Source organism: Echinops telfairi, unplaced genomic scaffold (genome assembly GCF_000313985.2).
Source record: "Echinops telfairi isolate 266 unplaced genomic scaffold, ASM31398v2 ScPeMD7_18;HRSCAF=68, whole genome shotgun sequence".
NCBI classification, from domain to species: domain Eukaryota; kingdom Metazoa; phylum Chordata; class Mammalia; order Afrosoricida; family Tenrecidae; genus Echinops; species Echinops telfairi.
The window spans coordinates 72,090,821-72,116,753 of record NW_022103915.1 but is presented as its reverse complement, the minus strand read 5'-3'; the positions used below and the strand labels follow the sequence as shown (position 1 = coordinate 72,116,753).

The window sequence follows — 25,933 nt, the reverse complement described above, 5'->3', positions numbered from 1 at the left end:
AAAAAAAAAAGTCTGTAACCACAAGCAGGGTCCTGGACATATTTAAAACCTGAAAGAAAGAAAAACAAAACAAAAAACCCCACCAAACTACAGCCTAAAATATTAAAGCAGACCACCAAAATGATCTTGGGTGATGTAAAAACAAGAGCAAAATTTTGAAAATTCAGAAAAAGCTTTCATAGATCAAGTTCTGAGGAACATGAATGGTCAAAACTCACATGTCTCAAGTGAGAACCAGCATGTTCATGGGAAGAATTCAGTGATCAGAACAGGGTACTGAATATAAAATAACTAAGTATTTCTAGAATGAATTTGGAAAATGAATAAAATGGCTTCCAACAAAGTTGAAGAGAAACAGACATTATTTTTCCATTAAAAAAAAAAAATCAACTTTTTCTTTTTATATCCTCCTTTTAAAGGGTGCACAGAGCCTTGGTGGTATAGTGGTTACACGTTGGACTGCTAACCGAAGGGTCAGTTGTTCAAAACCACTGCTGCTTCCTCAGGAGAAAGACGAGGGTTTCTACTTCTGTGCAGAGTCACCGTCTCAGAAACCCACAGGGTCAGTTCTGCCCTGTCCGTGAGGGCTTCTAAGATCAGAACTGACTCAATGGCAGAGGGGTTGTTGTTGTTGTTGCTGTTTTTATTAACTTAGAGGTCAGACTTTTCTGGACAATATTTTGCTGAATTTTATATTTAAACTAATACGACAAGCTTTAACTTTTCATTGTAGAAAATAGCCCATTGAGATGCATGTGATATATTTCTACTCTCTTAATTTGTGCTGCCTATATAGCTTAATTTCTACCCTCTTAATTTGTGCTGCCTATATAAAAGTTTTAATCCCTTTTTACTATGAATCAGATGGGGCTTACAATCAGATAATTATCTTTACAGTAAACAACTTATCAAACTTCCTGAAAGGTTGCCTGATCCCCCACACCTCTTTTTTTGTGTGGCTCTTTTCTCTTTTGTAGGATATTATTCCATATAAAACTTCATAAAAAGTTGTGGGATCTCCAAATGGAGGAAGCAATAAGAACTGATAGTTCAAAGGTCACAAATAAATCTTTCTGGATAAGCCAGAGTGTTTTCTTGTTGGCTATGTCAAGAAATATGGTTGGGAAGGTCAATGTGGACTGGCAGAAAAGGACAAATGATAAACTCTCGGAGTTGTTTGAATGGTCAAAGTCAAAGGTTGTGGGAGCACTCCAGATTTCTGTCACACAGGTCTTGAGAAATTACACTGATGGCAGGTTGGAAGGCACTTAAAATATGACTGGGGAGATATGCCTCCTTCAAAGGACAGTCAATCTTAAAGTGGATGGAGTAAAGCTTTTGGGACCTTCATTTGTTGACAGGGTCCTGCTCAAGATGAAAAGAAACAGCTGCTAGCAACTACAAAAATCAGAACATGCAGTGCATGAAATATGAATCTAGGAAAATTGGAATCCCTAGAAAATGAAATGAAATCATGCATAAACATCAACATCCTAGGCATTAGGATGGACTGAAATGGACTGGTAATGGCCAATTTTGAACCCAATTAATGGTTTACTATGCTAGGAAATTCAAGAGGTATGGATGGCATCGTATTAATCAAAAAGAACATTTCAAAATCTATTTTCAAGCCAATGCTATTTGTGATAAGATAATTTATCTATATGCCTACAAGAAAGACCAGTTAATACAACCACTACTCAAATTTAAGTACCAACCACTAAAATTGGTGATGAGGGAAGAATTCTACCCACTTCTTCAGCCTGAGGCTGATCAAACATGCAATCAAGATGCACTGTTGGGGGAACCAATCACATGACTGACACATAACCCCCTCACCCCCAGATGATGAACAACAGAAACATGGGTGAAGGGAGACAGCGGTCAATGTAAGATATGAAAACAATAAAATTTTATAATTTATCAAGGGGTCACCAGGGTGGGAGGGCAAGGAGAAAGAAAAGAAGAGGAGCTTATGCCAAGAGCTCAAATAGAAAGTAAATATTTAAAAAATGCTGATGGCAACATATGCACAAATATGCGTGATACAATTGAATGTCATATGAGCTGCATGAACCCCCAATAAAATGATTTTTAAAAAAAGATGTATTGTTAATTCCTTGTGATTTGAATCTGAAACTTGGAAATAAAGAAGATGGAAACAAAGCTGGAGATAATCAAGACAATGACTTTTCATTGTGAACACCTTTTTGCACAGTATTAAAGGTGAAGATACACTAGGACTCATCATCAGTCAAAACAAGGCTTGGGGTGGACTGATGTACAGATCACCAGTTACTTACATGCAAGTTCAGGTTGGAGCTGAAGAAAATTAAAATACCTCTACAACAGCCAAAATATAATCTTAGTACACCCCACCTGACTTTTGAGACCATGTCAAGAACAAAGTTGATGCCTCATCCACTAATGATCCGATGAGCTGTGATGGCATCATCAACCCCCAAACACAAAGACAGGAAAGGAAAAAGGTCATTAAGGAGACAAGAAAGAAAGAAAAGACTCAACTGAATATCAAGAAGAGACTCAGAAACTGGCTCTTAGTTGTAGAGTAGCTAAGGCAAGGGGAAGAATTGATGAAAAATAAAAGAACAGAAAATTTCCAAGGGTAGCCCCACAAGATAAAATATTCTAATGAAATGTGCAAGTACCTGGAATTAGAAAAGCAAAGGGAAGAGCTCATTTTGCATATCTCAAGTTGCAATACTGAAGGATTCGATGGGTAAAATAATGAGTGATGCAGGAAGCATCAAAAGAGGGCAGGAATACAGTCACTGCTGTGCTATGAAGAACTGGTTGACATTCAACCAGCCCAAGAAGATGGCAAATGATCAAGAGCCAATGGTGCTACAGGAAGAAGTTCAAACTGAAAACAGTGAGACAAGGTTCCAGGAAGTGACGAAACACCAATGGAAATGTTTCAATGAACTGATGCAGTGCTGGAAGCACTCACTTGTGTAAACCAAGAAATGTGAAAGACCTGGCCAACCGATTGCAAGAGATCCTTCCTGGACCCACTCCAAAGAAAAGCAACCTCACAGAACGTGGAAATCATTGACCAGTGTCATTAATGACTGATACACAACAAACTCTGGATCACATTGAGAAGGGAATTCTAGAACATGTCATTATGTGCAACCTGTACACAGACCAAGAAGCAGCCGTTTGAACAGAACAAGGAAGAACTAAACTGTTCAAAACTAAGAAAGGTTTGCATCATGGCTGTATCCTGTCCTATACTCCCTGCATCAGGCACATTTGCTACACAAGACCTACTTAAAGTGTTACGGAGCAAAGATGTCATTTTGAGGACTAAGGTGTGTCCAATCCAAGCCAGGGTATTTTTTTTTTTTTTTTACAAATAAGCGGCCTCTTTGTGTGAAACCTGGAGAGGAAAACGGATACACTTGAATTACGGCGTTAGTGGAAAATATTGAAAATACCACAGACTGCCAGAGAAACAAGCCAATTTATTTTAGAGAAAGTAGTGTCAGAATGCTCTGTAGAATGGGGATGGTGAGGCTTCACCTGACACTTTGGACATGTTATCAGGAAACCAGTCCCTGGAAAATGACATCATAAGCCAGTGAAAAAGAGGAAGACCCTGATGAGATGGACCGACATAGTGGTTGCAACAGTGGGCTCAGATATAATCACAGAGAGGAAGGCTCAACACAGGGCAGTGTTTTGTTGTGTTGTACACGGAGTTGCTATCAGTTGGATCCAACTCAAGAACATCTAAAAAAAACATGAGAGTCCACAACAGATGCCCATAGTCATCAATTTTCATATGGCATTTGAATAAGGATAAAAACAATCCATACAACTGACTGTATCTTTTTGGTAATTGTTACCCTTAAACCTTACTTCTTGTTTCTCTTATACATTTCTCAACAAACATTTCTTCTGTTTTACAGAGATAAATGCCTCAAGAAATTAATAATACCCCACACTGGGAAGATTTCATAGTTTATTGCCTCTATGCAGCAAAAGCATGTTATCACGGTAGGAAGATTTCTCTAAGGCACAAAACATAGAAAAACCCTGCCCTGTAGGTTTGCCTAGGCTATAAAAACAACAAAAAGCTTTTATAGGTGATATAAGTAAACACATATTTGTTAGCTGTTCATTCTTTTTATTTACAGCTAACACTATCAGTCTTCATTAATCTCATCAACTTTTTACACTCTAGTTTAAGCCTATTTGGTTAGCTGAGGTGTGAGAAGTAGAAAGGAAAACTTTAGGAAGCTCCTAGTGATTTGTAAGCTTGTCCTCAACTCCATTCCCTTCCAAAATTCAAATCCAAGGTTCTCCTTTAAAATCTCTATATATCAAATCCAAGGTTCTCCTTTAAAATCTCTATATATTCAAGTCAGCACTCAGAGATAAAGAATATAAAATCTTAATTCTTTAAAAAGACAAAAGAAGTTTCTTTAAAAAGTTAAAAATTTACCATCTCTCACACTAGATTGATCTTCCTCTCTCTTTTTCTTGTCCTTTTTTTTTCTATCTCCCCTCTGATCTTTATTAATTTCTTTGTTACCTAATTTCAAATTGATAAAGTTAGTTTGAGCGGCCTTTCATAGCTTATGGGTGTAACCATAAGCATATCTTTATTATCTCCCTCAAATTGAAAACCACCCAACCAACCCAGTTTTATCAATGATGGATAACTGAAAGAAAAGGGACATGCTAGGAAAAGTGGAAAGTAACAAGAATGTCTTTGCTACTTCCAGAAATTGAAATAATCTCTGAAGCCAGGAAAACACCTTACAAGAGTTAATGTGCTATTTGAAATGTAAGCTATTTCACCTCACAAAAGTCGATCCTTCCCGTCTTTCTCAAAGTTATTTTTGATTACTTTACTCCAAATACTTGGACTACCTTGAAATTCAGATACCACTATTTCTTGCTGACCCGTTCAAAACAGGCTGATCAAAGGTTTAAAAATTGCAGCTGCTTTAGCTTCTTAAAGGGGTGGCAATGCAAGTCTGGCTAGACCAGAGGATGTACACTGGTAGATAGGAACTGGAAATACAGGGAATTCAGGGCAGATGATCCCTATAGGACCAGTGGTGTGAGTGGCGATACTGGGAGGGTAGAGGGAGTGGGTAGGAAAGAGGGAACCGATAACAAGGAACTATATGTGACCTCCTCCCTGGGGGGCGGACAAGCGAAAAGTGGGTAAAGGGAGACGTCAGACAGGGCAAGATATGACAAAATAACAATTTATAAATTATCAAGGGCTCATGAGGGAGGGGGGAGCAGGGAGGGAGGGGAAAAATGAAGACCAATATCGGGGGCTTAAGTGGAGAGGAAATGTTTTGAGAATGATGAGGGCAATGAATGTACAAATGTGCTTTCCACAATTGATGTGTGTATGGATTGTGATAAGAGTTGTATGAGCCCCTAATAAAATGATTAAAAATAAAATAAAATCAAGAAAAACAAAACAAACAAAAAAAGGGGATGGCAATGGTAGTCAGGAAGCCATATTACAAAGAATCAATGTTTACCAATTTAAATGAGGGCACATGAGCTTTTCTTACTCTATTTATTTTTTGAAATCACAAATTAAAGTGGTTTCTTTGCTCACTCAATGGGAAATGATTCTTGCTTAACACTGCTGTATGTGAACCACATAGAGAACAGTGTGACTCTCAGTTTTCATAAACCAGGTAGACACAAGCTGAAACATCAACCAGTGTTATTTTTTCCCTTTAAAAACATATTGAATAAAAGGTAGAACCAAAACACATATGGAGTAAACAATCAATTTGATTTTTTCCTCTTGAACTTATAAACAACTTTGCAATTTTAGAAATGGGAAAACCAGTGGAATTGTGTTTTCTCTTTTACCCTCTTGAGACTCCAGGACTAATAAGTAAAAACAATATTTTACATTTTTTAAAACGGCATAATTTAAAAATAAACTTTTAACCTAAATTTTAATTGAGAGAATTATAGATTAATATTGAAACTATAAAAAAATAATACAGAGGGAACCCTTGCATTCTTAATTTGATTTGGACAAAGAAGATACTTAGAAGCTTAAGATGGGGTAATAAAAGAAATAGGAAAAGATAGGAAATACTAACTTTAAAAATGGTTTTGTGAGCTTGAAATTATATGTTCTCCCTCACAATTGGTACTTTTCAATGTGAAAAGAGTTATTATGCTCAGGGTAGAAATTGTCAATAAAAATACAAGAATAGACTTAAACCAGTAAGTAACATGCTAATGGTCACACATTTTAAAATAAAAATATCAATCTACAAATATGTTCATGACACTACAAAATTGCTCCGACAGCATAATCAATTTATGAAAACTATGTTCTTATTACTTAACACGGTACTATTCAAATAACTATTTAATGAAGCACAGTTAATTTAACTTTTCTTAATGAGTCCCAAGAGATGGCTTCAAAAAATTGTTATGTCTAGTATTTCCATAACCCTTCAAAGAGCTCTTTTTGAGCACTTCCTCATTGGTATTCCCTTTTACAGGCGGTACTCCGGATCGAGTGCTCGGTTGCTCAGTGGAGGAAAGGCCAAGGGATCTGCTCTCATGAAGATTTCAAACCCTAGGGGACAGTTCTATGAGTTGGAATTAACCTGATAGCACACAGTAACAAAAACAAACAACGCTGGGAGTCTCTGGGTAGTGCAGACAGTGAAACAGTTAACTACTAGCTGAAAGACAAGCAGTTTGAACCACCCAGATGTGCCTTTGACCGGTTGTGAAGTGACCTGCTTCTGAAAGGTGACTGCCTTGGAAACAGTTCTTTGTCTGCACGCAGAAGGTTGTGGGTCAAAACAGACTCTACAGGAATTGACAACCTCAGACAGTGCTCAAATTAGTGACCCATGCTACTAAACTATACTCCTATTGGGGGGCATGTAAGTTGCTTCTTAGGGTTCTTTCTTAGCTAACAGGAGAAATATGCATAATATTTTATTATTTAAAGTGTAGGTAGTCAGTTTTGTTAACTTTTCTTTTAGGTAAAGTTTTACAGAAGGGATGGAAAATATGTTAAAAATTGGAATGTTCTTAAAACACAACAAGGAGTCACTGAATGCATACTCAGTAAGCATTTATTGATGAGCTATGGGCATATCCAGCTAAAAACAAAATGAAAAGTGTTTAGAATGAGACAACATAAAAAATGCTTGAGAGTAGCATGTAGCACAGAAGGAACAAAGCCAACATGGAAGAAACACAGCAGCCTTTGCGATCATGAGGTATTGATGGCATCAGGCATTAGAAGACCAAAACAAACAATCATATCGGTGTGAACGAGGGGGTCAGAGGAGACCTAACGCCCATCTGTAGACAATTGGACATCCCCTCACAGAAGGGTCACAAGGAAGGGATGAATTAGCCAAGGTGCAGTTCAGCACCGACAAAACACACAATATTCCTTTAGCTCTTTAATGCTTCCTCCCACCACTGTAATGACCTCAGCTCTACCTTACAAATCTGGCTAGACCAGAGGATGTACACTGGTACAGATAAGAGCTGGAAACACAGGGAAGCCAGGACAGATATGGCCCTCAGGGACAGTAATGGGAGTAGTGAAACCATGAGGGTAGGGGGAAGGTGGAGAGAGAAAGGGGGAACCAATCACAATAATCAACATATAACACCCACCCCACCTCCTACCCCTAGGGCACAAACAACAGAAACATGGGTTATAGGAGACAGCAGATGGCGTAAGATATGAAAATAATAATTTCTAATTTATCAAGGGGTCACAAGGGTGGCAGGGTGGGGTAGGGAAGGAAAAATGAGGAGCGACACCAAGGGTTCATGTGGAAAGAAAATGTTTTGAAAATGATGGCAACAAATGTACAAATGTGCTTGACACAATGGATGTATGTATGGATTGTGGTCAGAGCTGTAACAGCTCCCAATAAAATGATTTAAAAATTTTTTTGAGAGAAAAAAGCTAGACTAAATTTTTAAAATGATATTTGTGTAATTAAAACAATCATATCAAGAACTCATTTTTAAATGATAATACACCTTCAAGTTATTTCAACTTAGTCTGCATAAGCCCCATGGGAAGACAATGAGTTTTACTGTGCTAGTCAGTGAAGCTTTAGTACTATTTTGAAATAATAACAAATACTTACCAAGTGGAGCTTTCAGAAAACGCCTCTCAATGCCCTGCTCTATTTGAAATAGTGCCGTGGCCAGGAAACGCACCACGTTGCTCACTGACTGGGGTGTGCTTGTATTAGTTGACACAGTACTTAGCGTTTCTGTTTTTATCCCCAAAAGTCTGTAATTAAAACAAAAAAAGAGTTGATGATATTTAATTACTAGGTGAAACTTATGTCTGCTACGTTATTCAAATGTGTCTGTATAAGACAGTTTCCTCAATCTTAAAGAGCTTTCAAAAGCTAATAAGGAAAAAAGATAAATATGTTAAGAGCTAAAAGAAATGTTAATAAAGTCACACAGCACAGAGGGCAAATATATGGAGGAAAGCAAACGAGGTGACACTTAAGGGAAAGGGTTTAAAGAGGGGATTCTTGTGATGGGTCTAAACGAAATGCTTCTGCTATCTATATTTCCCCTTGCTTCCACTTTTAATGGGGAGGGCCCTTTGACTACCCCCCTCCTCCTTCATTAGCTTCCAATTTTACTACTTCTGCAATAAATCTCTACACTCAAGCTAAAATGATCATCTAAAAGTGCAAACTCTAATAACAATGAGTACAAGAAAGTGTACCCAAATTGATTGTACAACTCTTCTCGATATGACTGAACTATTGAAGTGAAGGTATGTGGATTACGTGCCAATAAAATTGTTTTTCTTTTTTGAAAGAAAATGTTCTGAAATTGTTGTGATGGTTGTACAACTCTTATATGACTGGACTATGAAATTGTATGAGATATGGATTACATGCCAATAAAATTATTAGATTATTTTTTAAAAATTAAAATGTACAAACTCATTCACTGAAATTCTATTACATGTCAGTAAGTTTTCCTACTGAGAAGAAAAACGGATATATAAAACTGTTCTGAAATTAAACAAAACAAAAACAACAAAAAACCCAAGTTAAAAAAACAAAGCAAACAAAAAACAAACCCTAACAAGGTATTGTTCTACTGAGTTGGGTTTTAGGCCGCGTTGCTTACACAGTAGAATAAAAGGCCCCGAGGCTTAGAAAGTCAGCGTATGGTCAGTGACTGACTTTATATTACCCCTTTAGCCACAGTCTTCATAGCTCTCACCAAATAAGACCACAAAGACTGGGACATTCCTTTGTTTCTCCATGGATCTGGGTACGAGAAGATACTGGCAGAATTATATGCTCCAGTTATGAGTGGTTGCTAACAGGGTTAACTGTGATTGCAAAAAATTGGGGAGTGAATGAAGGGAGACATCAGTCAGTGCAAGACATGAAAAAACAGTAACAATTTATAAGATATCAAGGGTTCATGAGGGAGGGAGGGGAAAAAATGAACTGATACCAAGGGTTCAAGTAGAAAGAAAATGTTTTGAAAATGATGATGGCAACAAATGTACAAATGTGCTTGTATGTACTATGATAAGAGCTGTATGAGCCCCCAATAAAATGATTTTTAAAAAATTGGGGATTGGTCAAGTTTGCTGTCCTGCTGAGTCTAAAAAGAGCCATCTCGGAAGTAGGAAATCTCACTGCTATGAAGTAAGAAAGGCCCAGAGAGAAGTGAGTCCTTTGAACCCCCAAGACCCCTACGTTTGAAAATGCCTTGATTCAGGAAACAGAGCTCTGATACCAGAGGTGGCAGCAGCAGTAGAACTTAAGAGGCAGAGCACCAAGGCCCAGTGTAACTCGTTAACTTCCCTCATAAACTTCTATGTGAGTCTGGTCTATGAGCTCTGTGTGGCCACTGCAATGACTTCGCTCTTGAACCTGGCAGAAAAGCCGAGAGCGCTTTGGGCCGGCCGGCCGGTGTGAGAACTGGTACAGAAGGCTGGAGGCATGCCTGACCTTCGCCTCACAGAAATCAGCCTTGCGCTGAGGTGGAGTTTGATTCTCTTCCCTTGTAAAGTCAGAGGCCAGACACTGCCCCGCACACCCTTTTTACAGTGGTTACAAATACCAAGGTCTTTACAATAGGTGTAAAAAATTTTTTTGAGGATAAAGAAATATGCTCTGTGAGGACCTAATGTCGGGGGTTTAAATGGAGAGAAAATGTTTTGAGAAATGATGTACAAATACGCCTTACACAATTGATGTGTGTATGGATTGGGATAACAGTTGTATGAGCCCCTAATAAAATGTTTAAAAAAAAAAAAAAAAAAAAAGAAATATGCTCTGCTTTAATTAAAACATATACTCTAAAAATACTTAAGTGGCAAAAGACAATAGAAAAAACTCCAGCAATGGTCAGTGCAGACACCCCTTTTTGTACCTGTCTTTTACAACGGTCTTTGCTTGCTCATCAATTTCCATCTCTTCTACATCTTCATTCACAGTCTTAATAATCCCATTTTCCTTGGTTTCCTCACTTAATAGCTCATACCGTCCGCTTTCTAGGGCTGATCTCCAGATATGTCGATCTGTAACCTGTGAAGAAAGCCACATTTACTAACCACCCAAAATAGCCCATGTTGCCGCTAAGTTGAATGAGGTACAATGTACCTATGAAAAATTCATGTGTAGTCTAGAGCAGACAAAGAATCAAAAAAGAATCTTAAAATAAGGTTACTAAGTGGCCAATATGGAACTCAAATCACTCAGAGATGAAAGCTTTAAAACCTTACTCAGAATTCATGAAGAATCATCATCACGAACAATTCTAAACACTGGCTCTCTGACAGTTGCAAAAAAGCAAGATGGCAAAGGAAGGCACAGAACAGGCTGGTGAAGCGGCAATCACCTACAGATTGATATTAAGAGGCCAATTACAGCCATTCAATTCTACCTCAGAAGGCAAAGATCCATCGGCATATTTGAAAAGACGTTTACCCTTTTATAACATTTGATGCAGAGGAACAGTTTTCCCCCCCAAAAAACCAATCCCTGCTGTTTATTTAAAATGTACATGTCTTGCTTACATACAATAAACAAATACAACTAAAATCCTGAACCAAGTAAACAAAGCAAACCAATGGAGGAGGTACAAACCTTGACTGCCCCTAATGTTCCTTGGTAGATTCTGTCTTCAATGTCCAAAAGAAAATCTCGAAGCCTCAATTCAAGCTGCCTTTCTGCAGACACCTGAGAAGGGTCATATGCACTGGAAGATCTTCCCCGATTACACACAGGTTTGTTATCATTTTGAAACTTGTCTGAAATAATAATAAAAAAACATTTATTACAATTTTCTTATTAAACAATATAATTAGTCCATATGACTGCTATAATGTTGAGACAATGGGTATAAAAAGCACTTTGTAAAATCTTCAAGTGCTCCTTGCCTCAACCAAAGTTTTCCTATAATCAGACATATAAGTTTTAAACATTTTTAAATGATGGATATAAATACAAACATTCAAATATAAGAAAAGCAGGGATGGGGCAGGGGGTTGTAAAAAAAAAGGAAAAGAAAAGCAGGGGCCGAAGAAGGTGGGGGATGGGGTGGGGTATATTGTTGAGAACGGAGATGGAGAACAGGAAATTAGAAATTATATTCAAGGACTATGATCTACGGAAGAGAACTAAAAGTCATGGCAAGCTCCTAAATTTAAGCAGTTCTCTATCGAATCTGATTTAGAAGTATAAAAACGTACCTCTAAAATGCCGTTCGGCGTCCTTACCAATGGACCAGCCCTCAAACAGGTAATGCTGCTACCCAATTGGCTCTTGCAGCCCATTTTCAAAACAGCGATCTCTAAAGGAACCCTACACCTGGACCCTCACCACCACTCACGAGTAGCCCCCTCATTGTCCGAGTCTACGAATCAAAGAACCAGGAGGTGAAGAAGAGCTGTCTTCTTGCACTGTCTGATGTGCTCCCTACACGCCCAAGAGAACCTGACAGGGGCGCCCTCATCTGGGCAGGGCCCTTTGGGCAGCAGACCGCGGGGCTTCTGCTTCAGAGTGGTGGTTTCCAGCGAGCCGTCGAGTGCTTAGTCATTTGTGCCACCCAGGGAGACTCCTGACCAGAGACTATACAGAAAAAGAAAAGGGGGGGGGGGGAAGAGAACAATTTTCAGTGGAAATTTACCTGAAAAATGAAATTTCTCTTCAGAAAAATGAACTAGCTGTGCACAGATTCTGTTTTTCTCTTGCAACAAAGTTTCTTTTAAGGCACTTTCTCTATGTCCTCTCGAATTCAGGGCCTCGATGAGCTGGTCCAGTTGCTCACAAGAACTGTAAAAGCACCATCGATTTGGCTTATGCACCGGTTTTGGCAGGGGCCCAGAATCATCACGCGGACCTTGGTCAGTGCTGGAGGTAGACTCAGACCCTTCAGTTTTAGTGGATCCCTGAGGCTCTTGAGACTGCACATTATTCTGAAATGCAGGTCTAGGTAACAGCATATCTTCCGTGAGGCCAGCATAATCCTCTTCGATGAACAATCCGGGAATAGAAGGGAAGATCCAGTACCGCCTATACATCCGGTCGCGGCCCAAGGGAGAGATGTTGGTGCAGGCTGTGGCACTTTGGATTTTCTCGAACAGCTCTTTCTGCTTTTGCCGGTGTTCCTGTTTCAGAGCTTCTTCCTCATCAGCAGGAAGAGACCCTCTGGGTACACAGTTGATCTCTTCCTGCCTGATAAATTCTTTAAATCCATTATGTCCCCTTCTCCCTACAAGTGAAGTTTATTATCAGTACTGTATTTCAAATGTTTATCAGAAAAGTATCATATACAAAACTACCCCAAGACAGTAAGAAATGAAGTCCACACAAGCTCTGTCGTCTCCACGTTGGAGTGTGACAGAGTTTGTCGTTTTACATCTTCCAGTCGGACCGTCCTCTGCAGCAAGCTTCGGAAAGGGCCGGACAGTAACTAGTTCGGGGTGTGTGGAGCGCATGGACTTGCCACACCCACGCAGCTCTGCCCCCGCAGTTTGAAGGCATAACTGTGTTCAGTTTATTTGCAGACAATGAGTGGAATTCCATAGGATTTTCAAGTGTTAGACAAAGTTTTTTTCACTCAGCCACTTAAAAATATGAAGAGCATTTTTACAAAAACAGGTGGTGAGCCAGATTTGGGACAGCTGGCTATCGCTCATGAACACAGGCTATATAGTTCACTAACCTCTGAGGCAGCAGAACTTCCTGCAATTAAGATTTCGTGAACATGCAAACAAGACTTCCTAACACCACTTGATACCAAAATGCTCTACTTTAATAAGCCATCGTAATTTGAATTGGACATTAAAGCAAAAATCGCTGAAAACGCAGAACAGTAAATCTATAGACAGTAACTGGATGAATGGTTCCTTAAGGGTGTAGCAGTCAAGGCTGGGGAAAATGGGGAGCTAATGACAGTGAGTTCAAGAACAAAAAAATTTACAAAATTTCTTGTGATGATGATTGTACAACTCTTCTTGATGTGACAGAACTACTGTATAGTATGTGACCTACATGCCAATAAACCTGTTAAAAAAACCTTGCACTGGAATCATAAATCAAATAGCTGAGCTAATAAAATTCCCTGTCAGTTAAAAAGAAATAAACATGTGCTTTTAAGAAATTCAACATTACCCCTTCTGCCTCTTTGATGTGTTCGTGGGTCGTCTTCATCCTCAGTCAGCGTGTCTTGATCTAGTTCCTTTTGCTCCATTCCTTTGCTCTCAGCGCTTGTATCAAAATCTTCCTTCTCTTCTTCCCTTAAGGATAAGAAGATTACATTCATTAACATATACATAATACATAACAAATACAAACACATAATTTGAACATCAAGTATTCAATGCCTGATTATTAAACACCAGGCATGCTAGGAAGCAATAAATAATATGGCCACAATCGCTGACAACACAGGGTTCATGGTCTTGCATAGAAAGCATATGAATTACATAAATCATAATGAAATTAAAATGTGTATTAAGTACTAAATAGGAGAAGTGTAAGGAGCATTTAAGGAAAACCAAATTTATAATCTCAGGGTTAAGAAAAGCCTGCTTTTAAAATTTTTCATCAACACAGAATGCAGCCCCATCCTCATAAGCAATCCTCCTAAACTTAGGCAACCATTAAACTACGTTCTGTTTCTGTGGATTTCTCTCCCGATTCTGTGTATTTCAGAGAGAGGAATTATGCAGTATGTGGCCTTTTGTGCTCAGCTTCTTTTATTTAGCATTATCTTTCCAAGGTTCACCCATGATACAGGGTGCTCTCTCTCTCCAAGAGGAGCTAAAGCAGTAGCAGCATGGTAACATTTTTCTGGCTGGATATAAAGTTTTCTTGATCCATTCATCTGTTGATGGACATTTGGGTCACTTCCATGTTAAGTTATTCTGGATAATGCTGCCATGCTGCTATTGCTTTACTTCCTCTTGGAGAGAGAGAGAATATGGAATTGCTGGACATATGGCATAGCACACAGTTTCAGTTTCTGAGAAACTGCCAAATGTTTCCAAAGCAGCTGTACTGTTTCACATTTTCAAGGGCACCGTATGAGATTTCTAATTTTTTCACATTCTTGCCAACAGTTGTGCTACTGTTTTTGTTACTACAGACATCTTAGTGGGTGTCCAAGGGTAGAGCTCACTGTGGTTTGTATGTGCAGTTTTCTACAGACTAATGAAGTTGGGCATATTTTCACGTGCTTCTGGTCAACTACAAGGAGCCTTGATGTCCACCGGTCACATCACTTGGCAGCTAGGAGAAAGGTCCGTGTTTAAAACCCACCAGTGTAGCCGCTCTGTGGGAGAAAGCTGCGGCAATCTCCCTCTCTGCTCTGTCTGGTTAAGGGTTGGAATAGACTAGATGGTGGGAGTGTTTTGTTTTGTTTTATTGGCCATTTGTAGATCTTTTTTGAAGAAATGTCTAATTAAAACCTGCGCCCATTTTTGAGCTATAAGTCCTTTTACTGGTGAGTGTAAGACTTCTTTGCATATTTTGCATGTTACGCTCTTATCAGATATGGTTTTCTAATGTTTTCTCCCCTTTAGTGAGTTGTCTCTTTACTCTCTTGATAATGTCCTTTGAAACACGAAGATGTTTAATTTTTATGGGGTCAATTTATCGATTTTTCCTTTGGTTGTTGGCTTTAGGTGCCATTATTTGTTTACTTAAGTTACCAAACACAATTTTGTGGCACAACGGTTGCTGCAAATAGAAAGGTGGTCACTGATGGGTGAGGCTCATGTCCAGAGGCACCTCCGGGTACATTCATGCTGTCACCCTTTGGCTAATAGTCGAGCATTTCCCCATTTGTGTCACCCAGGGGCTCTATTTTTATTTGAAGATGGTTTTCTACTTCAAATGTGGAAATTTCCCCCACTTCTTTAGTTTTTCACCTTCTCCTTGTAATTTAGGTGAAAGTGTACAGGGCAAATTGGTTTTCCTTTCAATAATCCACAAGCATTTTGCTTTGTAACATTGACTGCCATCTCTACAGTGTAACAATACTCTCCTCTCATCCTCTCTGTATTTACTGTTTCTGGTCAATCTTCTTTCCTACCTAGTCCTACTAGGCTTCTAAGGTTTACCCCCGGGCAAATGCTGCTCTGTTGATCTCCTAAGGGTGCACTGCCCTGGTATTACTGTTCACCTTAGAGGTTTCTCTATTGTTTGGCTGAAAACAGAGTCTTTTTTTGGGTGGGGCGGGGGGAGAAGGTTGGGTTCAGTTCCACAGCCAAAGGGTGTCTAAGGGTTAGTGTCCAGGGTTCTACCAGTCTCTATCAGACAAGTAAGCCTGGTCTTTTTTCATGATTTGGGGTTTTGTTCCACATTTTTCTCTCCTATGCAGGACCTCTTATATGATTCTTTTTGGAGCTGTCGGAAGTGGGAGGCAGGCAGTACCTAGTTCTCTGGTCTCTTGGGGTCCTGTGATCCACCAGAACTTTGGACTAACTGTTCCTGTGCTGTCTTTCATTTTCTTTACTCCTCTTTAATCCAGAAGGGGAGAGACTAATAGTGTTATCTTAGGTGGTTTCTCACAAGCCATGTAAGACCCCAGTGCTACTCACCAAAGCCAAATGTGGCATAGCGTCATTGTGGACTACCCTGGACCAACTGGCATCGTGCACCCTGACACGTGCCCACTTGTTTCTGTCAACATCCTCACCCTGAATGCTTCACAAGGTAGTAAAATACTGAGGCACTTATCACATTCTTTAAGTTGCTGTCATCTTGTCCCATGCTCTCTGTCAACAATTCTAAAGCCATCCTTTTTCCTCGGTAAGGCCCAAGAGAACCACACCTGAGACAACTACACCTGTGATGGTGGTGATGGTGTGGGCTCCCCCACTACTAGCAACATGAAACTACGGTTTTGAACATTATTGGAAAATAATAACTTTTAACATTTATATTAATGGAAAATGAGATCTAGATTTCTTAAAAATAGCCTAAAAACAAACAAACAAAACCCAACCCTTATTTAACGTAACACACAAACACTTGAAGACTGATAGCATAAATCTGACAGGTTCACTAACAATTACATACTTATAGAAAACCAGCTTTCTGAAACATAAGCAGTTGAGTGGTTAAGGTGTCTGATTTTTATTCCAGATAAGCACTGAAATTCAAACCATACCCGACAGACACGTCTACAGTCGAATTTCTTTGCTCATCTTCCTTTAGCTTTTCCAGTTTCTCTTTCATTTTCAGCTCCTGCTCCTTAAGCTTCTCTTCCTTCCTTTTACGAATTCTACAAGTGAAGAATAAAGCATTGCGGATGGCCTCATGCAAAGACATGTTAACATCTTACTTTTTATCATGAAGTTATGGGAAGCACTCCAAACACCATCATAAAACTGTAATGCTGGCACCAATTTCTCTCCCCCTTTCCAGGTTTCCCTTTTTAAAAACTGTGTTAAGTACAGACATAAGATATTTACCATTCCAACATTTTCCACACATACAATTAATGACACTAATTACATTCATCATATTGTATAAATATCTATTTCCAAATTTTCCTAACACAATGAACAGAAGCTTGGTGTTCCAAAATAATGACACTCTATCTCCCCCTCCACGGTAACCCCTAGTGAACTTTGATCTCTACATTTGTCTGTTCTAGAAATTGCATGTCCTCATATAGCATTTGTCTTTCTGTGGCTGCTTATTTCACGCAGCATAAATTTTAAGATTAATCTATGTTGCAACATATATGAGGAGTTCATTTATGTTTATGGCTCATGTTCCATTATATAGATATCTACTCCTCACTATTTCACTCTCTGACATTTGCATTTGCAACAGTAAATGGGGCCAGCAGGACAGGACTCATGGATGTTCACAGGGCAGTGAGGTCAGACAAGCTGCAGTTGGTGTTCCGAGAGCGGGCTTGAGGTTGGAAAAGAATTGGGGCCCTGGAGTTTGGTCCTAGCTTCCAGTCCCAAAGGGTTTCAGGGACAGGCTGGGCTGTGGTCAGAAGGAACCCTGAAATACGGCACTAAGTTGCCTAGGCCCACAGGAATAGACATGAGCTAACCATGGCAGCTACAATATAAGGCCAAGTACAGAGGCAGGCCTGGCCGCCATGACCTGGAGGAAGTTCAGAACTCTTGCTCCTTGTAGGGTGCATGCTAGGCAGTCTGCACACACCTGCAGTGCCTACGTCCTCCCCACTTGCACAGGGAGTTCTCTGCCAGACAAAGCCCAGTATAGGCATTTTGTGCTCAGAGAAGGGGTAAGCCAGGGCTATTCGTCTTGAAAATAGAGTGAGAACAGGAGCGGATAGGACCTTAGGGATGGGGTGGAGGCCTGGCTCTAGAAGACTGGGCTTGGGCAGTCTTCCCTTGAGGGCAGCAGTGGGGGGCTGAGCTCTCTGGAGGCAACTGTGGCAGGTGATCATAGCAGGGGCCCAGGCCTGGCAGGGCATTCACATTATAGGTGAGGCCGCATGGTCACACTCCATTTTCACACAGTGATCTGGTCATTGGAACCTAACCATGTCCATAAGTGAGGCGTGGCTTTCTATCACATTTTCTTGTTTCCACCTTTCTTTTTTAAAATTAATAAATCATTTTATTGGGGGCTTTTACAGGTCTTATAACAAATCATACATCAATTATATCAAACACGTTTGTACATATGTTGCCATCATTTTCAAAACATTTTCTTTCTGCTTGAGCCCTTGGTATTAGTTCATTTTCGCCCCCTCCCTCCCTGACCCTTCCACTCTCGTGGACCCCTGATAAATTATGTTACCATTCTTTTCATATCTTAAATATCTTTAAGATTATTATTATTTTCACATCCACTGTTTCCCTTTGCCCACCTTTCTGTCGTTCATCCCCCTTGGGGGTGGGGGCGGGGTTGGGGTGATACGTCAATCATTGCAGTCGGTTCTTGGGCTACAGTGGTGTAGTGGTTCCGTGTTGGGCTGTGATCCGCAAGGTCAGCAATCAGAAACCACCAGCAGCTCTGCGGGATTAAGCCCGGGCTTTCTACTCGCGGAAACAGCCAGAAACCCACAGCGGGTCACTATGAGTCAGTACGGACGCAGTGGCAGTGAGGTGTTTCTGTTTGTTTGTTTTTAAGAAAAGCAACTAAATTCCAGTGTAAACCCATGTCGCACTACAGCACAATGTGGTTTTGGAGTTAAATCAATGAACAGTTTCATTAGCACAACTAATTAGTTCTTACCTGGCCGCGGCTTCTTCCCTCTCTTTTCGATGCTGTTCTGCCTTTAACTCCCGAAACTCATGTTTTGCCTGTCGTAATACATCAACATAATCCTCAATGAAATCCCTCGTAGAAACTAGAGTAAGCAGCTTCCCACAGAGAGCATGAAGTATCTTCATTTTTTCTCCTGTCAAAAAATGGGTAATTAACTTACATTCCTTTGCTGCTTAGTTTTCTGGGTGCCACAGGGCAGGAAGTGCTATATAAATTCCAACTTGCAAAGTTTACCTGGTGTCAAATCATACACTGCCGTGCTTGACAGCTTCTTCACCAGGCCGGGATTACTCAAGCGAAGCTCCATACAGGCATCGTCTGTGGCGTCAAACCCGCCTCGCTTCTGATACCTGTACTTTGCATTTGCTGATGTCACATCGGCACCTGAAGCTAAGATGTGCAGTCTGAGGATTTCAGAGAGAGTGCAGCTGTCAAGGTCCAAGCTTTTCAAAGTGCAGCCTATAGTTATTAAAAATGAGACAGTCATTTAGAATAGACAAGAAATACTCAGCAATGCAAAATGTACCTTTATAAAATTACAAATAAAAAGTCGAACAGAAAAATAAAGCCCACACATACCCTGGTGTAACTGTGGCCATGCAGCTGCCAAAGATGCAACTGCGGACAGTGCAGATTTTGTGGGGTCTGCATCTTCATCCAAAGCCTCGGTTAAATCTTTAAGGAAATAAATACTTTATTCTAGTGCAAGTCAAAGCTTCAATGTCTGGGAATGATGCCCTTCTAAAATGACGGGAGAAACAGCAAAAAGCTTAGCATTCAGGAACCTCAAAAGAAACACTAAGTACAACAACACTGTTCACATTCTGCCTAGCCTCTACCTACAGCTATAACCTCCAACATGCACTGCACCCTAACATTTTCCTTACTCAACATAGAAAAGACAATTTCCAAGTTAACCAACAAGATGCACTTTAACACATTCCAGGGGGGAAAAAAAAGTAAAATGAACTTTAGAAATGAGAAATGCCCCTTCACACAACATAACCTTAGAAAGATCTACTTTGAACACCAAGATCCATTTTAAAATGCCCAGTCACCTGCCAACAGCTAAGATTGAAACAAGCAAAGTGTAAGTTGAAATAATCACATTGTCAGCACAACTGAAAGGCTAAAGAACTATCAAGACAGCACAGCTGCCACCTAGTCACTAAAGCTTCCTGCTTTTCCTTTGAAAATGCTCTAATCTGAAAAACAATGGGCGGATGCCCTGTATTTTCCAAATAAATTGAGGTTGCTTTGAAGACACTGAACTTACAAATAGCAAAGAGTAAATCTGGTGTCACAAGCATCCTTAAAGTCTTGGTGGTGTAATGGATTGCACGTTGGGCTGTAAACACGGGTCAGCAGTTTAAATCCACCAGCTGCTCCGAGGGAGAACATGCAGCTTTCTACTCCCATAAACAGTTACAGTCTGGAAACTCACAGGGGTCTTTCCACCCTGTCTCACAGCGTCACTGTGAGTCGGGATCAATTCGATGGTAGTGAGTTTGGTTTTGAGTTTAAATATTTAAGTTGAATAAAAATATATTAGTCATAAAACTTGTAGGGAAAAAACCCGAAGCTTACGAAAAACCCTGTTGTATCACAGTTCAACAGACAACTTCAGACTAAAAATCAAGCAATACACATTCCTGTTTTAGCTATGCCAGTACCTAATCATGTAAGCCTTTAGACAAGTCACTTAACTGGCATTTCACTCTTCTTAAAGGAATAGGTCATCTAGACCACCAGTTCTCTAGTTCTTCAAGTCATATAGTTCTTGGAAGCCCAAGCAAAAAGACATAAAAAATACCCTCTTCCTTAAGGTGGGGAACAGAGAGGAGCACCTGGCTCTTCATCTTTCCGACTCTCCTGCAACAGCACCAAGGAAGTGGGAGGGCTTTGTATCCTTTGTACTGCACGACTCCCTCCCCAAAGTTCACAGGCGGGTAAAATAACCCTTGGAGAGCAGCGAAACTACTCTTTTGGGATAAAGGCAGCTATGGGAACATGTCTACTAACAATCACAGACACTTTAAAAATTTACTTAGAGCAAAAAGGAACACAGAAGGAGGGTAAAAGGTACAAAAGGAGAAGTTATCTTACTAGACTTTGAATATATAACGAAGTTATTTTCACCAGAATCTAGCCCACCAGGGAATTATCAGACCTAAATCGTTTTGAATTTTCATTTTACCTACAACACTACATTAAGTTGATAGGCACTCTCAAAGTCAGAACAATCTTAAATACCACCTGTGAAAATGTGCTTGCTTTACTCCGTTGCAGTAACTACCATACTCCATCTATACTACACAGAGGAAGTCAGATATTCTGGGGCGAATGAGTGACCATTAACATTACAATGAGACAAGGGGTTTTCAACATGTTTGCGGAGAAAACAAAAAGATAACGGAACTTTCCCACAAACTTTTCAAAGCCCATTTTGTTATTTCATTACCTACCACATGAAAAACGAAATGTCTGAATCTGTTTAGAGAGAGTCACTTGTGTACATAGCCCAAGTGTATCCAGGAGGTTATTACATTTGTCTTCGTCATAATCGAGAATTAGGTACACTTCCAACACTGAACAATGATATCCAGAAAATGTGCCAACCATTCAATGCAGGGAGGCCACTCTTGTTCTCATAAACTGAAGAGCTTTTTAAGTTCATGATGTGAGACTAAGGAAGAGAACTGGACCAGTTCACACAAATTTAAAGATTACTGGGCAAAATTTTAAGATGTGATATAAAAACAGAGATCAAAGGCAAAAGAAAACAGATCTCCTTCAGGACAGCTTAATTTTATAGGTAATGATTTGCCAACAAATAATAAAAATCTTAATTTCTTTGCCATATTGTGAGGCAATATAGCATATAGTTATTATGATATTCTAGATGAGACTGCCTGGAGTTTGTTATCTTAGCCCTCATAAGCCATGTGTCTTTCGACAACTTAATTAATAACCGAAAGTTATGTCATACAAGTTCTGTGATTTTCAGTAAATAAGCTCACTACAGTTTTGTCATAACTAAGATAACTCATTCTGTATGAGTTCTCCTTTGTTAGAAGTAACTTTATTATATGACCAGCTAAAAAAGAAGTACAAGAGTATTGATTTGCTTATGAAAATTCAATTCTTCTCAGTAAGATAGTGGGGAATTTTTTTGTTGCAGAAAAGGGAGGAAAAAAAATGAAGCTAGATGCAAGGAAAGCATCTCGGGCCCTTATCAAGTCTAAAATAACCATGTAAAAATGTGCTGCTAATAACAAAGTGACCAATATTTATTCAGAGATAGACTGTTGTGTAAGACAGTTCTGTTCAGGAGCAGAGATATAAAAATTATGATCAAAGCATGGACAAAAAATGTAATAGGAAAAACCAATAGTCATTTAGATCCCCCCTAACACTAGCTGATTTTTTAAATTAAAAGATCATTTTATTGGGGGCTCTTACAACTCTTATTGCAATCCATACATCAAATGTATCAGGCATATTTGTACATATGTTGCCATCATCATTTTCTAGATATTTACTTTCTATTGAGCTTTTGATATCAGCTCAACACTAGCTGATTTTCCAACACAATTTATCACCTTTTTTAAAAATCAAGACTTCGAAAATGGCAAAATTCATATTGAAATTGTGAATTAGGAGGGGGGGCGGGGAGGGAGGGAAAAAATGTGAGGACCTGAGGCCAGGGGCTTAAGTGGAGAGGAAATGTTTTGAGAATGATGAGGGCAATGAATGTACAAATGTGCTTTACACAATTGATGTATGGATGGATTATGATTATGAGCCCCTAATAAAACGATTAAAAAAAAAAAAAAAAAGCTGAGACCCAATAAAAATATTTTTTTTAAAAAGAAAAAAAATTGTGAGTTAAGCAAAACCTGATCAATGAGTCTATACTTTTATTCTTTATTAACATAACCTAATAGGTAAGAGAAGGAATATTTGCTATACACTGACTTAGAAATTTAATCTTTAATGCTGGTACCTGTCTTCTTAGAGGATCGTTACATATTTCATAAATATATATTTACCCTTCTATCTTTGTTTTTGTAAAATGGCTGTTCGTGTTTGTTTTTGACACGATTTTTTGCCACACACACACACACACACACACACACACACACACACACACGGTCTTGTTTGACGGTCTTAACTGAGATGGCAGCAGGGCCATCCAGGTGATAGGGCTGGGACAGTGTGAGATCCTTAAGGTCATCAATCACACAAGCTGCATAAAAACCAAAGGTTTAAAAACAACTCCTAACAGGTTGTTGGTAAATGACTCAGAAATGAGACCCAACAACTCTATTTTAAACATACCCTTCAAAGCTAGAAAGCTACTCTCAGTTCAATCAACAATACTTTGAACTCTGACCTTTGGTGTCAGCATCAGTTATTTGCTCTTTGGCTACTTCCTCTTCTTCTTCAGCTATCGCCTGGAAGATGGCAGTCAGGAAGAAAAAAAGCAATTCACATAGTGGGCCTTCACTGTCATTTCCTACAAGAGCTTCCTCTAACACTTCTGTGAATAAAATGTTTAAAATGAATTTAAAGTTCTGTTCACATACTATAAAAACAACTCCATTGGATTAACAAACATTTATTTAATCAATAGCCTCTGTATATATTTTTAAATGCCCATTTAATGAAAATAGAACAAGTAGTAGCTAACATAAAAGTTAAAAACCAACTGGTAATAATCACAGTAAATAAAATCATAAGCCAAAATCATCACATTCAAGAAAGTCGAAATAGTCTTAGTAGACCAATTTTTCCCATCTAAGTTTACAGTTAATATTTAAAGTGGGGCACATTTAAAAGTGTATTCTAATATGATTAGCAATGCAAAGATTTCAGAAACCACTGGCACTCTACTTCTGAGAGATACGTGGGACATACAATTGAACCAATAGTACGGCAGGAGGTAATAGTCAGCAAAAAGTTCTAACTCAAACTTCATTCTACCTAAGCTTCTACCTTAGCTTACCTAAACCAGTTTTATTTAGACCCTCTTCGTCTGTTAAGGTACCTGGCTCACAAAGAGAAACAGAGAGACTGTGAAGCTTCCTGAAGAATAGACTCTTATAAACCTATGAGTGATCTGCTAATTCTGTCTTTTGAGCCTCTCGTCAAGGGTCTTACAGGAGGCCTGGTGGGACTGCGGGTTAGACTCTGGCCTGCGAACTGCAAGGTTGGTCGTTGAAGCCTACCAGGCGCTCCATGGTGAAAGAAGAGGCTGTCTGCTCCCGTAGAGATGGGTGTCTCAGAAATCTTTCATGAGTGGGAATTGACTTGCTGGCAATGGGTACACAGATCATAAGAAACGGAGTTTGCTATTTGGCACCTAAAGATCTAAAATGTGATCTTAGTTCTTCCTCATACTAATTTAATTCTCTTATAAATGATGTTCATACAAAGTAAAAGTATGCAAGTACACAGGCAAAACTAATCTACAAATAAAAGGTAGGAATAACTTCTCTCCAAATATGACCGGCATAAATTCTAATCTTTTTGCACTCATATATCACACCTCTTTCAAGAAGTGAGATCTACTCCTTCACCCTCTTGAATCTGGGCTGGCCTGTAGCTGTGCTGCCCAATGGGAAATTGTGAGAGGGTGCTGGGTCCTTCTAGACTGTTCTTCAAGAGGGCTGACAGCTTGTGCTCTTGTAGCCCTCTGCCGTTATATAAGAAGTGCCGGCTCTTCTGCTGGCTACACAGGGGAGCACCAAGACACCAGACACCCGTGATAAGAACCCATCTTGAACATCTTGCTAGTCAAGCCTTCAGTTGGCTCCATGCCCAGCCACTTTTTTAACGGTAACTCACAGGGACCCTAAGAAAGAACTGGAAAGCTGTTACCTGCAGAACTTTGAGATAATTTAGCTCTTTGAGGCCACACAGCAATAGTAGTAACTGAGACACTTGCCTAGAGTGACTCCCTCAGGAAACTCATCTTGAAGGTCAAAGAGTTCTCCAAATGCATGAAGAAACTCCAAAACCATAAGAGCATCACCAAAGATTTCAGGAGGCAGTCTAGTTTTCACTGGAGTCGGTTCTGGAAGTTCCTACAAAACCAAGGAAAAGAAATCTCACAAGTTAGACAAAATAGATTCTTTACTTAATAAAGATGAGTCCATGTAAATTAGTGGTTCTTAATCCTAAATGTTTATCAATACTACCTTCAAACTTTAAAAATTATAGTTGTCTTGGCTTTATTCCAACTTTACTAAATCCCTGGTGACTTTCCCCTTTCTCAAACGAAGTATAACTTTAGGCTGAAGGGTATCTACGACTGCATTACTATTAGGGGCTCTTAATGTATATTCTACGGTCAAAGCATTAGCTGTGCTAAACTTTCCAATATTATCTCTAGATAGAGAATAGAATTGGCCCATAATCTACTGCTTTAGAAATGATTCTACACGTGGACATAGATGAGTTTGGTTTGGAGATGGTAGTCATATACAGAGGAAGGCAGACTTCTTACTTAGCACATCCTTGGGTGCTTATTGAACTACCAAGAATCACACAAAATGGTCCTTTATTGCTGCAGAATAAGAATCATTATCAAAGCCTGTTATTCCAATATTGAATATTAACTTAATCAGCTTATTTTCTCTCAGTTAAGTCTGAAGAAAAAGGGACGGGAAGTTTCATCAGTAAAGCCATTAAGTACATACAGAACAAGTGCTTGACTAATACCACAACATGCTAGTACCTTAAGATCATCACATTCCATATCTTCTCTAGGTTTACTCCACTGCTTTAAATGTTCCATGTATTTTCGCTTTTCTTCACGTAACTTCTCTCTTTCCTAAGACAGGTTAATAAAAACTCTTACAAAACTTTTAAAGAAATTCTTCACATAGTAAATGGCAGAGATATTTACTTTTGTGGTCTCATTTCTTATCTTCATCGATAGATTAGTTTCATTTACCTGTCTACTTGTTGGCTTCTTGAGGCTGTTATTCTAAATCACAGGTTCTCAAACTTATTTGGCCTACTGACCTCATTTCAGGAAAATAAAAATTACTCAGTGCCCCCTGGCAATTAAAAACTTTTGGACTATAGGCCATAATCCAGGATAGCATATAGGTACTATCTGCTTCTCCAGTCTTCCTGGAAAGTTCCAG

The 25,933-nt window shown here is 39.3% G+C and overlaps 1 protein-coding gene across 1 annotated transcript in view; it reads right to left on the bottom strand.

The window, feature by feature from the left end:
• BAZ1A (bromodomain adjacent to zinc finger domain 1A) overlaps positions 1 to 25,933 on the bottom strand; it is an 87,018-nt gene that overhangs the window by 16,266 nt on the left and 44,819 nt on the right. Inside the window, 12 exon segments of the mRNA XM_045287647.1 lie at positions 8,157 to 8,305; positions 10,435 to 10,589; positions 11,151 to 11,314; positions 12,193 to 12,777; positions 13,680 to 13,804; positions 16,684 to 16,797; positions 18,744 to 18,909; positions 19,011 to 19,235; positions 19,356 to 19,451; positions 23,173 to 23,319; positions 24,727 to 24,865; positions 25,519 to 25,614. Of these exon segments, the coding sequence (XP_045143582.1) occupies positions 8,157 to 8,305; positions 10,435 to 10,589; positions 11,151 to 11,314; positions 12,193 to 12,777; positions 13,680 to 13,804; positions 16,684 to 16,797; positions 18,744 to 18,909; positions 19,011 to 19,235; positions 19,356 to 19,451; positions 23,173 to 23,319; positions 24,727 to 24,865; positions 25,519 to 25,614 (2,161 nt within the window).